Source organism: Mustela nigripes, chromosome 3 (assembly GCF_022355385.1).
Source record: "Mustela nigripes isolate SB6536 chromosome 3, MUSNIG.SB6536, whole genome shotgun sequence".
Taxonomy (NCBI): domain Eukaryota; kingdom Metazoa; phylum Chordata; class Mammalia; order Carnivora; family Mustelidae; genus Mustela; species Mustela nigripes.
This window is the reverse complement of record NC_081559.1, coordinates 62729019-62746083: the sequence shown is the minus strand read 5'-3', so window position 1 is coordinate 62746083 and position 17065 is coordinate 62729019. Positions and strand designations below refer to the sequence as shown.

Here is a 17065-nt window from a genome sequence, read left to right as displayed (position 1 = left end):
ATGATCTCAATGCCCGAGAGTCTTTATAAGCTCACCACTGAATTTTTGATGCAGAGCTACAAGAAGATGCAGCATATATTTTTAGACTTTTCTCTATAGCTGAAATATTTTGTAATTTAAAAAGAGTAGGAAATAATTGATTATTACTTAATGTTTTCTAGAGGAGGAAAAAAAGGTCAAATAACAGCTCCAATACATTATAAAAGGGCTTCCTGAGCAGGCAGTGGCAGTGGGTGGGTGGAGGGAGGATCATGAGGTAGGCTTGACCGTGAGTCTTTGCAACATAGAGATGAAAGCACCTTCTACCTGCATATATAGGGCATTGTCTAATAATGCACCAGAAAAAATGGAAGAAATAGGAATTGTGAGACAGTTTATCCTTTGGGAAGCTGGTAGACACAGCTTGACGGCAAAGTAAGGTCAGACTTCAGACTAAGAATGGGCAATAATTTTTTCATGTCTATTTCTTGCACAATTTCACTAGTGTCATCTATAAGGCATATAGAATGGTAAGATAGGATGTCCAAACTAGAGAAGCTGGTATATAACCATCGACAAAATTGCTTAGGTTGGAATGACCATCTGCAAGGGATGGAGGACATGAGGTTATCAGATCCCTGCCATCAAATGAGAAGAAGGAATCCAACTACAAGTAATGTAGGCTTAAAAATTTCTTGAAGCTGAATCCTAAGAATGGAATACTAATTCACATGAGCCAGATAATGGACAGTGAAAGAGCTCATTTTAATGGAAGATTTTCATCCACCTATTCCCAAGGTACTTAGAAATCCCACCCTGTGCTTAGCACTCTGTTAAAAACCATGGGGAGGGAAAGAAAAGAAAGAGACCAACAAACATGCCTATCGGCCCAAAGGGGTCAAGATAGCACCACTGGCAAAGCGTCTGCATGAAATCAAGAGCTAGAAGGAAACAGATTTTTAAAATATTTTCACTGAATAAAAAATTCCAACAAACACTCTTGAGAAGCTTCTTTTGGATCAAATGGAGGCTTACAACTAGTCCCAGTAGCATGCTCAGCATTCACGCCAAATAAATCACTGTAAGTAGACTCATGTTGCATTACCTTCTCCATCTCTTGGCACTGCGACCTGGATAGCTTCCAACAATACAATGTCTCTGAGCATTTGGGGGCAAAATGAAAAAGAGAAAGTTAGGCATCCTCCACCTGGGCATTAGTATGAAGTGGGAAGGCAGAGATATAGACTGGAACAAGCAGAAAGAGTTCTAGAACACTTAGAATCTATGAGGAGCATTTCAGATGGAGAGGCTGGAATGCCAACAAGTAGCAAGTAGAGCATACTGCCCAATAGATTTTCTTCCATGATGGAAATGCTTTGTATCATGCTGTCTCAGTAACTGCTAGCCATGTGCAGCTATTAAAAACTTGAAATACAGCTAGTGCAACAAAGCAAATGAATTTTTAATTTGATTTAACTGTAATTAATTAAAATTTAATTTAAAGTGACCACATGTGGCTAGTGACTCTATAGTGGACAATACAGCATTAAAAAGAACACACATATATAACATATGTAAGTATATGATATGGTACACAAGTCCACAGCTGTGGGAATTAGAAGATTAAGCTTTGACAAAAGGGGTTTACTCTAGAAGGACTAAGATACTAGAAAGGAAGAACTTTTGGGTTCCTAGACCCAATTCTAATATATGTGCAATTCTAATACATGAACATCGGTTGGGTATCTTACAATTAAACTCAATTCTGACACCATCCACCTGGAGAGAGCATCAGATCCCATGGGTTAAGGGTTCAATCTAGAAGACAGCCCCCCTACCCCCTGCCTCCCTGTTTCAGATGTCAATCATAAGCTCATGTTGTTACCTATACTTCTGACTGACTGATTATAAATCAGAGGTTTCCATGACCTCTTTCTTTTTTTGGTTCCAATTATTTGCTAGAGCAGTTCACAGAACTCAAAGAAACATTTTACTTATTAGATTACTGGTTATTATAGAAGAAGATAACTCAGGAGAAGCCAGATGAAGAGATGCATAGGGCAAGATGTATGGGAAGGGACATGGAGCTTCTATGCCCTCTCCAAACATGCCATTCTCCCAGAATTTCCATGTGTTCATCAACCCAGAAGCTCCTTGAATCCTGTACTTTTCGGTTTTTATGGAGGCTTCATTACATAATGATGATTGGCTAAATCACTGGCCATTGGCAATTGATTTCACCTCTCAACCCTCTCCAGTCCCCCTAAATTGGTAGGGGAGTACTTAAAGTTCTAACCCTCTACTCATATAGTTTGCTCCCCTACCAATTACCCATCAACCTGAGGACTTTCCAAAAGTCACCACATTGATATAAGAAAAGACATCTTTATCACTCTTACTATAGGAAATCCCAAGGGCTTTAGAAGATTTGTGCCAGCAATAGGGTCAAAGACCAAACATATACCTCTTGTTATAAATCATGGCATCAGAGAAGGTATTGCAATAAGCCAGGTGTGAGGTAATAAGGGACAGGTGGTAAATGAAAAGTGAAAAGAGAAATTGAGAAATGGGGATTGAAGACAAATGAGCAGGATAAATTAAACTAGCAGAGAGGACTCTCAGTCACTGCGTACAAGGTGTTGTCATTGTAAATAGAGGGCTTTGGGTAAGAAGTTGATTTAGCTGGAGGATAATGAACTCAGACTTAGGTAGTTGAAGAATGTCTAGGTGCAAGTTTTCAGGATAGGTTGAAAAACTGAGGACAGAATTCAATTAAAAAAATAAAATTTGAGATAAATAAGTCAGTACTGCCTATATAGAGTAAAAAACATATGCCACAGCAAATGTAAGGGAATTTAAGTACTGTAGTAGTAAGAAATTCAGAGGATTAAAAAGGAGCACACAAAACAGAAAAAAGACTACATTCTTGTTCATTAAATTTACATTTTTTGCTTGGTCTTGATCTGCTCTCTCCCTCCTCTCTGGGTCCCTTTTCTAGCAGCTTTTAGGTTTCAAAAAAAATCTCAAACTTTTTGTCTAGACTTGGTTTTATCAACTGGATAATTAATTTTTGGCTTCTAACAGGTATTAAACTTCTAAGGCTCTTTTTCCCCCCCTTTAAAAGAAATTCTTTCTCTCTTTTTCTTCAAATATCTCTAAATATCTTTCTTTGGGTCATGTTGCACTATATTAATCTCTGCTTGCACTCTCGGTCCCTAAAAGAAGAAAGAGATAAGTTCAATATAACACTTATTCTTCCTACCAAATAAGTCACCAATTGTTTTCACTTCTTTGTAAAGCTCCTTGTTAGTGTGAAAGTTATTTTGCACATGAATATTTATTAAGCTATTCAAAGATGTTCAAAAGTATGAAAAAGTAAGCACCTTAGAATTGAGAATATGTGGTTTGTGGCACTCATAATTGAAATGCTACTGTGATTTCTATGACCATCAAGGATGTATTCATACCAGAAACAGCTGTGAGATCCTGTATGGAAATGGACAACATGAATCCAGACAGCATTCAGAGCAGTATTTTAGTATTGTGGATTCTGGAATGAGATACTTGGGTTTAAATCCCTGTTCTATTATGTACCAATGGTACATTTAACTTCTTCACCCTGTAGCTGTAAAATGGGAATTATGATAGTTCTTATGTTCTAAGATGGCTGTGGGTATTAAATGACAGTAATGTCTTTGGAGCTCTAAGCACAGTGCTTGGCTAGTACTCAGTGCTCCATAATACTATTTGCTTGCCAGTAGCAGCAGCCTGGGGCCTCTTGCTCTAGTCCAAGGGCAGACCAATGTTAGGACAAGGGGAGGCATTCAGGGACAACCTCAGAAATGAATAAGTCCTACAAAAAAACTATAGTTATAAACCGAAGAGCAGAATTGAAACATGTCTCAGTAAAAACACAATTGCTGTTTGCTGTTCCTGGATATATAGATCTTTTTAGAGACAATGACACATATATATCCCACAAATTTTCAATTTTACTTTTGAACATGAAATATTTTAAAAGCCTGTGTGTGTGTGTTTGTGTGTGTGTGTGTGTGTGTGAGAGAGAGAGAGAGAGAGAGAGAATGGGAGAAAGAGAGTATCTGTGAAACCCCTGGTTTTTGTTTTTTCTTTTATTGGGCATAACTTGAATTTCCTCTCCTATTAGAATTTCAAATATATTTCAAGACACAAGGAAAAAAAATTCTCCTAACACTTAAAATAAAGGTAAATGGAAAAGAGATTAGATCTTAAATCATAAAATCAGCTTGATCAGAAATAGGAATATTTTATATCACCTTTATCATTAATAAAAAAATTCTGACATCTAATCAAGGTTGGAATCAGAACATTTTGATTAATTTAAATGTTTGCTCCTGACATGTTTTCTCAAATGGGGGGAGGGGAAGAGGACTGCATGTATTATGATGCATTACCATGCTTTAGAGCAATTTGTCTCATAGCATCCAATAAATGACTTACATTGACATAAAACAAGTTAGTACACTATTAAGTACCATAAATCATCATATTTGGTAGTTGGTATAGATGAGAAACATTAATGGAGCTTGAATTTGTTTCAGGTGTTTGAAACTCATTGCATTCACTCACCACTACACATTAAACAGACAGAGAAATATCTTTCCAAATAGGAAAATGCATTAACTATTGGGTTTCCATACATAATATAGTGAGTACTAAGCAGGTTCTAAAATAAGGGTAGATTTCCGTGTCTAAAAGTTGGTTGATGTCCAGGATGAGAGGACTAGGATAGCTGTAACTATTATGATAACCATATCCATTTTGGATTGTCAGGGCCTGACTTTTCTCCATGCTAAATATCCTGAATTTGAACTCTGACAAGTCTCCAGACTTCTAAGTTCAGATGAAGGACTCTGAGGAATAAAAAAGGGCAATTATATTAAAGAGGGTGTTGCTGTATCAGTCCCGAGGCTCAGTTCACAGCGAAAAAGACCGGAAAGGAGAGCCTAGGGAGTTGAGGAAGTTAGCTACCAAAAGGCCTAGTCCAAAACAGAAGGAAAACACACACACACACACACACACACACACACACACACAAACACAAAACTTCCTAAGTAATTGAGAAATCCATCAAAAGACTATATCCCCTGAAAAGAGGGTGACCATTTTGAAAGGGCTCATAATGTATCATAGAGATCGAATTTTGCTGTCAAATCAGCATCAAAAATGCAAAGATAACTATAGTTCATGGAGTTTGCATTCAAGACAAGAGATAATTTGAGTTTCTTGAATTTGAGATAATTAGTTGAAGGAATATAGGTCAAGATAAAAGTAAGGGTCTAGAGGCGCCTGGGTGGCTCAGTTGGTTTAAGCATCTGTTTTTGGCTCAGGTCATGGTCCCAGGGTCCTGGGATCCTCCCTCTCCCACTCCCCTTGCTTGTGTTCCCTCTCTCGCTGTGTCTCTGTCAAATAAACAAAAATCTTAAAAAAACAAAAACAAACAAACAGACAAAAAACTAAAGGTCTAAACAACAGCAGCTTTGACTACAGTAAAAACAAGACAGTGACTCTACTCTCTACCCTGAAAATGTAGTGAAACTCGGTGAGTGAAAATGAGATATAAATTTAATCCAAACCTAACTGTAAGGCTGTCTACATACTCAAATTCTGAACTACTGATTAGGCTTCTTAAATTCTCCTTGCCAAGAAAATAATTAACTGCAGAGAACCCGAGATTATAGGCAGAGAGAAATGACTGAAACCTTCAAGGTTTTAGAAGTATAAGGGTGTGAAGCTAAGGACTACATTCTACAAGCGAATATAAAATAATAATCTGTTAGGTTTGGAAAAACTCAAACAAAAGAGACCATGATCCTCCACTCCACAGTGCTAAGGCCTCAACAAAGATCAAAACAATTATTTAACTTTTTATTTTGAAGTAACTTTAGACTTATTGAAACGTTATAATACTACAGAGAATTCTCATATACCAATTGTCCAGCTTTCTCTAATGTTAATATCTTTTTTTTAAAAAAGATTTTATTTATTTACTTGACAGAGAAAGAGAGAGATCACAAGTAATCAGAGAGAGGGGGAGAAGCAGGCTGAGATCCATCAGAGATGGGCAGAGAGTCTGATGTGGGGCTCGATCCCAGGACCCTGAGATCATGACCTGAGCCGAAGGCAGAGGTTTAACCCACTGAGCCACCCAGACCCCCTTTAAACACAGTACGATTTTGAAATCGGGAAGTAATCAGACCTTATTAGAATTTTACCTACTTTCCCTCTAATGCCCTCTTTGATGGTCCAATTTTCAATGGGCAACCTTATCCTCCCTTCAGTTGTGATGTCTATTAGGTCATCTCCAGTCTATGGCAGTTTCTCAGTACTTTTCCAACAAGGCCTTATACTTTTGAAGTCATGACCAGCTGTTTTATAGAATCCCCTCTCATGGATCTATCTGATGTTTTTTTCATGATTAAATTAAAATCATAATGTTGACAAGGACACCACAGGGGTGATGCTTTGCCCTGCACAGTTTATCACATCAGGAGGTACATGATATCAGGATGTCTTGTTACTGGTGATACTGACTCTAATCTCTTGTTAAGTCAGTTTCTTCCAGGTTTCTCCACAGTAAATGGAAGTTTATCTCTCAGGGTATTGTCAAAGGAATTCCTATGCTGACTTATTTCAGGATAGCCCTTGGGTTGCTGGTGGACTTTCAGGACAGGAACATCATCTTCATGGCTCTTGATGGAGTTCAAAGGCTCTGAAGAAAGTCCAAAATTCTTTTAATCATCCTTTTTAATGAGTTTTATCAATTTCTTTTCTTTATTTCCCCTTTAACTTATCCTTATAGTGAGAGGATTCTCCACAAGAATATGATCACGTATGAAAATCAGCACAGGGAGAACAGGGAAGGGCAAAGAGAATCATACATGGGGCTCATTGAATTAATTCAGTCAGTAAATAGAAATGTTGGGTAAATATCTGGAGAATATAGGATGAGCAAAAAAATAGTGAGTTCACAACACAGGCAGCAGAGCTAACATCAATATTCCTATAACACAAGGGTGAAAACTCTCACTAGTCATCCAAGTAAAATGTCAAAGAATGCCACCCATAAACCGACAAAAGTTTTCCCAGATGAAGGTGAGTCAATATTGTTTACCAACTTACTGTGGTTACTGGAACTATTTTTTTTAACAATGTCATATTGTGACCACCTAAATCACTGTGAGACAAGAATGAGAAGACATGGCGATTACTTCTAGACATCTTTAAGGCCAGCTTTAAATTTACCATCAGATCACAGAGCTACCTGCTCCCCCCAGCTAACATAAAGCACTGGACAACAGACTGTAAGATAATAAACGTAAAAATGGGTAAAAAGAACAAAGTACTAATATTATTTCAAATGAAAGCAAATTACACCACTGAGAAAAAATTGCATAAAATGAAACATTCCTATCCTCGTGGTAACTTTGAAGTTTCTTCTTTGTGTGTGTGTGTGTGGATGTAAATACAATAAACACTTTTATAACATGTAAGCTTCATCTCTCTTGGATTTGGATTTGGATTCCCTAAATGGCAGTGACTGTCTCTATTAACTGGAAAGGACACTGTGTCTCTGTTTAGCGTTTCAACAAAGCTTTCAAAACTATAATTTAACAGATTATTGTCCTTTGTCTCATCATCTCAAAATGAGGTTATAACTCAAAATGAGGTTGGAAAGTTTCATTAGCATTTGCTGTACTGAATATTCAATGAAAACCCTTCTGTGTGGGGTCTGTGTAAAAGACTAGGGTGTTATCAGAAACCCTAGTGTCTGAAATAAAAACTTCTTTGCCCAAAGCACCTTTTTATTTTTACAAACCATAGAGTGTAAGCCTCTACCTTTCTAGGTAAGAAAACAGAAGTCACTGAGATTAAATAATTTCCCAAAGGCATGTGTTAAGTTACAGAAGTGATGCTAGAGAAGACAAAATAGAAAAAATACCCGTTTGGTGCTACAGTGGTACAATTTCTGAAATTTTATGTGGTGCTACCACTTAAATACCTCTTCTCCATCAGGTAGTATATAACTTTATCTTCAGAAAAATCTTGTGCTGTATTAATTTCCTCATTTTATAGATGTGAAAATTAAGGATTAATGAGGTGAAATAATTCACTCAAGTTTATATGATGGAGAAGTAGCTGAGCCAAGGCTTTCAGCTGATGCTTTGTCACCAAATATTATGTTCCTATATTCTATGCAGAAATGAAAATTATGATTCCATATATTCCCAATAAAAAAAGTAATGATCTTTTTCATTAAAACATTTACTTCAGTTCTACAAAATAAACTACTTGCCCATTTTTCAGGCAAAGAAAAAATACTTTATTTCTTCAAGGACCTTTAAAATGTTTCCCATAGGAAAAAAAAATATTTAGCTATTTTTAGTTTGGTGGACAGATTTTTTTTCAGTAATACTTTTCAAAACTGTAAAAACCTCTGTCCTGTTAAGTGATTTTACAAAAAAAGTCAAGCTTGACAGAAATTATCTCAGGAACACTGATTAGAGAGGAGGGTGGGAGATAGTCAGAAGGCTGTGACAGGGAACTGCTTGAAAAGAAACTTTCCTGCTCTGAGATTCGATTCGATTCGATTTGATTAATCCCATAGTCCCCACATGCCTGGGTTTCTGGAGCAAATGAAACTTTAAGCATCTCATGGGGTGATTTTGTAATGGGAGCCAAACTGCAATCATGATTCACCTGTACTTTCAAAGGTCTGATTTTATGCAAAACTAAAAGTAGGAAATGACAAACTAGTCATTAAATGAAAAGCCAGAGGCTTTGATTATTGGAGGGAATGAAAATAACATACTCTAGAAACTATACCATATTTAATGATTTATATCCTGTTTCGTCACTGATGCCCATGTAGTTCCATAGTCCCTTAGCCTTGTGTCTTCGTATTCTCATCCAAGCCTTCAATTATACAATAGATTGGACCAATGCATTATGAAACAGCACAACTAAAATGTAGTAATTATGCTTTTGTTTTGTTTTTTTTTAGTCCATGTCATGTATGAATGGTCTTTGTCAACCGGAGGGGCTTAAGTAAAAGATAGAAATATTTTCTTTGGGCATTAGGTAAATTCAACATGATTGCACAAGTGAGTGGGGTTTTTGAGAAAGATTACAACTGTGCATAAAAAACATGTGACCATATGACCTAATGACCACATGAGTCATTTAAGTAACCTACTGTGAAAAATCAGATCATTAACCATTTGGAGTCTAAAGACATGAATAGGAAAAGTCAAAATTAATTAATTGAATCAAGAAATTCCTGATTTCTGTGGGATCCCTTGAGGGCAGCTTATTCACTGGTCTCACTGTCCCAGTTCTATGGACAACTGGGAGCTTGGAAGAAAAAAGGAGGAACTTATACCATCTTTTTCCACTCTAAGTTAATCTAAATGATGTTCTGAACTGACTAGGTAGAGCTTAATTGGTTTTATTTAAAAATTGCACATATACTCCACAGAAACTTTATCAGCCACAGAAGTAACAAGAATGGAAACAAGTGTATCCCACAAAGTTTTAGTGTTTATTTGTTCCTTTATAATATTTTTTCTCTTTCTCCCTCTCTTTCCCTCCTTTGCCAAACTCCTTCTTCTTCTGGTCAATTCACCTTTTAAGTGATGAGGTATTCCTATCAAATACAGATCACCCCAAATTAAAATATATTGATGTTTCTGATAACATCACAAGCATTCATATCATCAACTACAAATAGAATGACATCAAAGATCTAATTTTGAAATATGGGAATATATTCATTGGAGAAGAACAGAAAAAAGTCCAAAATCACATATGAACTAACCATTTTTAACAATGTTTGAGGATCCTATAAAATAATTGTATTAGTTTTCTAATTATTCTGTAACAAATTTTCACAAACTTACTTATTTAAAACTATACAAATTATCTTATAATTCTGGTGATCAAAGTCTGAAATAAGTTTCACTGTACTAAGGTCAAGGTGTCTGTAGGTCTACGTTCCTTATGGATGCCCTAGAGGGGAGCTGATTTCCTTGCCTTTTCCAATTTCTAGAGGTTGCCCACACTCCTTGAGTCATGGCCTTGCATCCTTCCTACCTCTCTCTAGCATCATAACTCCTTCTCTGACTCTCTTTCACTCTGACATTCCTGCCTCCCTCTTATAAAGACCCTGTTTTCACCTGGGATAATTCAGAAAAATCTTTGCAGCTCAAGTTCCTTAACTTAATCTCATTTTCAAAGTCCCTTTTGCCACATCAGGTAAAACATTCACAGATTCTGGGGATTAAGAGAAGTGGACATCTTTGGGAGGCCAGTATTCTACCTTGAACAGTAACTACTATCAGTCTAGTGGATTGACTCAAAGAGAAGAGAAAGATAGAAGTTTTGTTGGCAACTAGTTGTCAACATCAATCTTTTTTGCGTTAGACTCTCCTCCTGATATTTGCATTAATTCATGATATATTAAAACGTTTTGATTCTTGAATGGATTTAAATAAACTTGCCAATGGCCGACTGTCTGCAAAGTGGCCATAATTATTTCTTTTCTTATATCCATTTACCTTGTAGTGTGAGTTTGCAATTCCTCCAATCATGTCTACTTTAGCACATTGTTAATCCCGTGACTATTTTGACAAATAGAATATAGAGAAGCGATGTGTAAGTTCTGAATACAGGCTTCCAGAGGCCTTATGCTGTTCTACTTTCTTTCTTGAAACTCCTATGGCATGTACATAAATCTGGGCAACCCACTGAAGCAAGATGGACCACAGGAGGCAGAGCTGAGTTGTCCCAGCTCTATAGCCATCCTAAAGAGTCAGACCCCAGATGACTTGGCAACTGACCATAGATGCAGGAGAGACTTGTAAACAATATTAAAGGCTTACTGTTTCAAGCTGCTAATGTTGGGGTAATTTGTTACATGGTAAGTGCTAACTGATACACTGTCTTATATAATAACAATTTCTTAGTGTTGCAAGGTATGTCATTCATTCCAAGATTAATGATCTTAAAATTCTACTGTTCTTCAAAACTCTTTTAAAATCCTGTTCTATAACATTTATTTGGAATAATACCTATGTGAATTCATTTCTGTGTGAATTACAGTCTGCCTTATGAGCATAAAAACCTTCAGTTTAAAAATTCATTTCAAGTTAGTTTTAAAGGGTGTTTTAGAAATGGTAACAGAAGGTTATGTCTCTTTGGAATTTATAAAATGTCATCAGACAAAATTATTTTAAGAATTTCTCATTCATTTTCTACTGCAATCATATTATGATAAATTATTTTTTTAAACAGCTCTGGAATACTCTGAATATATGAGGGATTGATACCATTTTTAAATGAGCTTGACCACTTCAAGAAAAAAATATTGACTCTTATGGTTTTCTTTTTCTCAATTAACAAATATTTTTCTGGGCGCCTGGGTGGCTCAGTGGGTTAAGCCACTGCCTTCGGCTCAGGTCATGATCTCAGAGTCCTGGGATCGAATCCCACATCGGGCTCCCTGCTTAGAGAGCCTGCTTCCCTCTCTCTCTCTTTGCCTGCCTCTCCATCTACTTGTGATTTCTCTCTGTCAAATAAATAAATAAAATCTTTAAAACAAACAAACAAACAAAAAACAAATATTTTTCTAGACAGAACAATCCTTAAATGAACAGTTATAAATAAATATAAGCATATCTCGGAGATATAGCTGGCTTGGTTCCAGACCACTGCAACAAAATGAGAATTGCAATAAAGCAAGTCAAATATTTTTTTTGATTCTCCAGTGCATATAAAAGTTACATTAATACCATACTATAGTTTTCAAAGCATGCAATAGCACTATGCCTAAAATAATACCTTAATTAAAAATTAATATCTTAATTAAAAATACTTTCTTCCTAAAAAACACTAACCATCATCTCAGCAAGCCCATAATCCCTGACCACAGATAACCCTGACTAAATAATAATGAAAAAGTTTACAATATTTCAAAAATTACCAAAATGTGATATAGAGACATGAGCAAATGCTGTTGGAAAAATGGTACTTATAGACTTGTTTAATCCCAGGTTGCCATCAACTTTCAATTTGTAAAAAAAAAAAAAAGAAAAAAATGCAGTATTTGCAAAGGGCTATTAAGTGAAGAACTATGAAACTAGGATATACTGAAAAGATGGACTTTTATTTTTGTTGAAGACACTTTAAACAAATATATGTGTATATCTGCAAATACACATCCATATATAAAAATATTCCACATTTTAAACAATTCCACATTTCTACACTGAACTCCAATAATTTCATACAATTTTTCTTAAAAAGTACCTATTGCTGAAGAGTTTCCTTCTACAGCAGCATTGAAATGTACTATTTGTTATTGAGATGATTTACTAAATTGCAAGAACTTTTCTGTCCTTGCTTTTAATATCATAAACACTGAATAACTTTCTCCACATCACCAAAATCTCAACAAAGAGCCTTATAAGTATCATAGCTAAAAAGTAACTAAAATATTTTTGCATATTCATGCAAATAAATATTACCTTATTACTTTATAATAATAACAAAACTGAACTAAAAAGGAAGAAAAAGATCTATAGAAACAAATGGTTGATTTGTACATAATTACTATGTTTTGGTGTGAAATATACAATTTCAAATTGAGTTGAACTAGGATTCTTTTCACATGTCTAATGACGTACAAAATAATCCATTAGAAGAAAGCCAGGTAATTCCTCACTGCCCTCTCTCTCTCTTTCTATTTTTTTTGGGGGGGGGGGGGCCTTGTTAAGAAGTCATATGAAATTTATATATAATTCTTTTTGAAATTCATATAGGATTTTGTGGACATTCATAATACTCATTTATGTAAACAGATTCTAAAAATCATGTGTATCTGTTGTCGATGAGAAATTTCTAAATGTACAATCCATGTTTCATACATTTAAAGAAATAACATTTTATCACATAGTATCATAGAATACCTAGAATAAAGTATATTAAACATGCTAACCAAATTTCATTTTTACTTAAGTGTTCATTTTCATATATCAGTTAATTTCCACGATTATTTTTGTGGATACTAGATCCAAAATCACATACCATATCAATAGAAATAACCTCACATGTCAAACAGAAACCCTTATTAATACTTCATTTTTTACTCTTACATTTACCCCTGCTCCAGATGAGATAAGTTATATTACATAATTTATAAAGATTATTTTTTCTATTTTTGGCCATTTCTTTTATCAATTATCTTAAGTTAATGTCCAAAATTGTTACACTAAAATCAATAGGTATTCAATAGAAACCCTTTCTATGGCTTTACTTTCTTTAATTTGTTAATGCAAAAAATAAGTGACATTGTAAATATCTATGTCAGGTAAACCCCAATCCCTAGGCATCCAACTAAAAGATATTATAAAACTACAAGCGAAAAGGATTTTGCTTGTATAATAAAAAGGAAGTCAAGAAAGTTCTCAAATTAGGGATTGGCAAGTAGTTGCATTTTTGAGAAATGCTCTAGTTTTAATACAACCTCATTCATAAATATAACTTCATATTCTATATTTACAATAAATCAAATAGGGTTATTTGAGGTACAAGAATAGTCTCATTGTAAATACTAAATATATCCCAATAGGAAAACTGGGAACAAGTATTAGCAAAATAATTTATTTTGGAAAATTTTCTATTTCTGTGAATCCTGTGAGTGCTAATTATCCATTAAGAAGGGTAGGACTGTACCTTTCTGATTAGTGTCACTAGATAAAAAATATTAACAAAGATGGAGTTTGCTTCCAATCGGAAAACCTGAGATCATTTAGTAATTCTTTATTAAATTAACTATAATCTCTTACATAAGGGCCCTGATGGGTGCAATAAATTAAAGCACTTCCAGTTTAAACAGTAGCTACTTTTAATTGAAAACAGAAGCACAAATGTGGTCTTCATTAATAATGTTGCTAATCTTCCTGCATTTGATTAAATGTCTTCTTTAGTTAATAGATTTGTTTCCTATGTGACATGATGGCACACCACCATCACTGAACCATGATCATCACCTCCCACAAAACATTCCAGACTCCATGCCTAGTAGTTTAAATATAGTATCAATAATCCTCACAATATCCCTGAAAAGCAGCAGATTAAGACATGTGTATTCTCAAGGTTAAGTGTCATGCAACTACAGAAGTAAATGGCAGGTTTTAGGATTAAAATCTGGTTCACTGTGGTTCCAAAGCCCTCACTTGTTCCATTTCAACACCATTATTGATAATCCTCTCTGAGCTCCAGCTAAACACAGCACCATTTGTTAGATGTCTGAAATACAAAGAGTGGTTAGAAATTGCCCCTGCCTCTAAGGAACTTATAACCTAGTTATGGAAACAAGGCATGTACGAAAAGAAATAGCCCATCAAAGCTGTTTTCGTGGGACTGAAAGGAGGTCGAGCCCCTACTGGAACAGACCATAGAGGAAGTCAATGATAGAGGAAGCCATATTTCACACAGCAGTACACGGTTGCTTCAACACATGTCTAGAGGACAGGTGAGGAGAAACACACACGCACACACACACACTCCAGTACATGCTTAGAAGTAAGTGGCAGGATAGGCAAGCTGCCTAGCTTGCCAACTATAAATTTCAACTCTCAATTCTTACCTTTTGGCAGTACTCAGCTGGTCTGTTCACACTCCTGGGAGCCTCAAACACACTTCTCAGCTCATCAAGGGCAATGGAGAAGCGCTCGATCCTGCGCCGACCAGTCAAGGAATCCTCCTTCAGCACTTCAGGCCAGCCAGATTCCCTGGAGTTGTCACTCTTGTCATCGGGGTCCTTCCCATCAGGCTCCGCATTCAAGGCCTCTTCTACACCGTGGGGCAGACTAGGGGGATCTGCAGGTCCATGTGCTGACACTACTTCTCCTTTGGGTTCAAGCAATTTTTTTTCTGGAGGCTGGAAGAGCCTGCAACGACTGCCCCCAGGGCAACATTCACTTTTCTGGTAATCACTGGATTCCCATTTCTGCCTCAGGAGGATCAGGGAGCCCTTCTGTATGGGGAACATGGATGGCTCCAGGTTGTCCTGCAATATCAAAAGTATCTTTCATCAAAGATACACTCAGACATGGGAGTCATTTTCAAAATGAGTGCCAACTCTTGGGGTTTGTAGGAGAGTGGAGAAATCCAGCTTTGCTATATAATTTCTGGCTCTTGACTTGACCAAAGTATGTCGGTTAACTTAGGTTACAGAGAGGACTGATTTGTACAGCCATGGACATTTGAAAATAAAGAGACAAAAACTAGGAAGACATGATTTCATTCTCTTTTCTATGTAAAATCACCCCACACTTATTTACATAATGTTCATTCATTGTTTAGTATATTCTGAGAAAAGAGCAATTTAACAAGTCTAATATGAAATAAAAAGGTTCATTTCCTGCCTCTAACAGTTCAGGACTTCTTTTGAAATTACTGGTTTCCGCAAATGTCTTAACTTGAGAAGTAATAGACTAATAGCTAACAGTTATTAAGTTTTTGTTATAATGCCTTTGATAATAATTACATATATATATATATGTAATTTTAATCTCAACATCACCACAATGAATAGGTTGCTACTATGATGATTATTTTCCAGGTAAGGAAACTGAGAAGTAATTTGTCCAGTGTTCTGAGTGACAGAGTCTGGATTTGAAATGCATTTGTGTGACTCCAGAACCCACCCTTTTAACCACCGGAACCTAATTTTCGCATTCAATTCACATCTCATTGTGAACCTGATTAGAATTTCACCTTGTTTTAGAGTTCCATGGTGAATTAGGGGAAAAAAAAATCAAATGGCAAAATACACCCTTACCAGAAACAAACCTACACATACAAATACAAATCCCAGAGAAAGAATTACACGGTAGCATAAATTTTTGCCATAGTAACAGCTACTTTCCATTCTAATCCAGAGATTCTACACTACAAATTTGAGGCTTTAAAAAATAAAATTTTTAATAAACAAATAAATTTTGCTCTTGAGGGATGATGAATTTTCCTGGAAAAGTATTAACAGAATCCCACTTAGATGAAGGCCTGGAAACCTCTCAAAAAGTCACCTAATACAATGGCTCCAGACTTCTTTGACTGTAAACCACATTATAAAACATATTCTGTGCATTAGGACTCAGCACATATACAATATAAATTAAAAAAAATCAGAAACAAATTTATGCTTTCATTAAATACTGTCTTTTTTACTATGTGAACTATCTGGTGATGTATTCCTCTCTGAAATCGTTTACTTTAAAAAAACAAAACAAAACTTGCTACCCACTAAATTGATCTAATGGTCTCCTAATGGTTCATGGACTGCTGGCTAGCTCTACTTACAGCAGGAGTTCAAACTCAAGTTGGGTTTCATGAATAGTGAGACTTTGCAAAAGTGAGTGCTGTGAAGTGTGTAAACCTGGTGATAAAAATATATGTTTATAAAAAATAAAAAATTAAAAAAGAAAGAAAGAAAAATACATTAGATAATGTATATAAAACTTCCAGGGTATATTAGACACTCTCCCCCAATAGCTCTTAATTCCATTCTGTGCCCTATCTTTTGCTAAAACATCATTTGAATCTCTCAGATATTTATGCTACACATGAGCCTCCCACAAAGGAGTGCTTGGAAAAAGGATGAAGATATTTTAAGCCACAAACCCACAGACTGAACAGACTGGAAAATTTGGCTTTAGTAATATTGCTAGTTAATAAGTTTGGATTAGTCATTTGTTATAAAAAAAATTTCAAAAAACAGTAGCATTCAACAAGACCTGAATATCTGTTTGGAAAACTGATCAGCATATGCTGAGAATCTAATCAACATATGCTGGAAATGTCTGTGACTCATGTGTAAATGGACTTCGGAAAAGAGTTTATTAGCAAGGGAATGACTGAGACATTGTCACAGCTGGTGATGGTGACCTTGTGAGGTTATTTAATGAAAGAATTGTTCCTGAGCCAACCTTGCAGAATTAGGAACAGAAATCCAGGAAGAAAAAAAAAAATTGCCAAGTAGGGA

The 17065-nt window shown here is 35.7% G+C and overlaps 1 protein-coding gene across 1 annotated transcript in view; it reads right to left on the bottom strand.

Annotated features, from left to right (window-relative positions):
* XIRP2 (xin actin binding repeat containing 2) overlaps positions 1–15070 on the bottom strand; it is a 296099-nt gene extending 281029 nt beyond the window's left edge. Inside the window, exon 1 of the mRNA XM_059392759.1 lies at positions 14666–15070. Coding sequence (XP_059248742.1) covers positions 14666–15070 — 405 coding nt within the window. The remainder of the gene's footprint in view (positions 1–14665) is intronic.
* Between the last annotated feature and the right edge of the window lie 1995 nt (positions 15071–17065).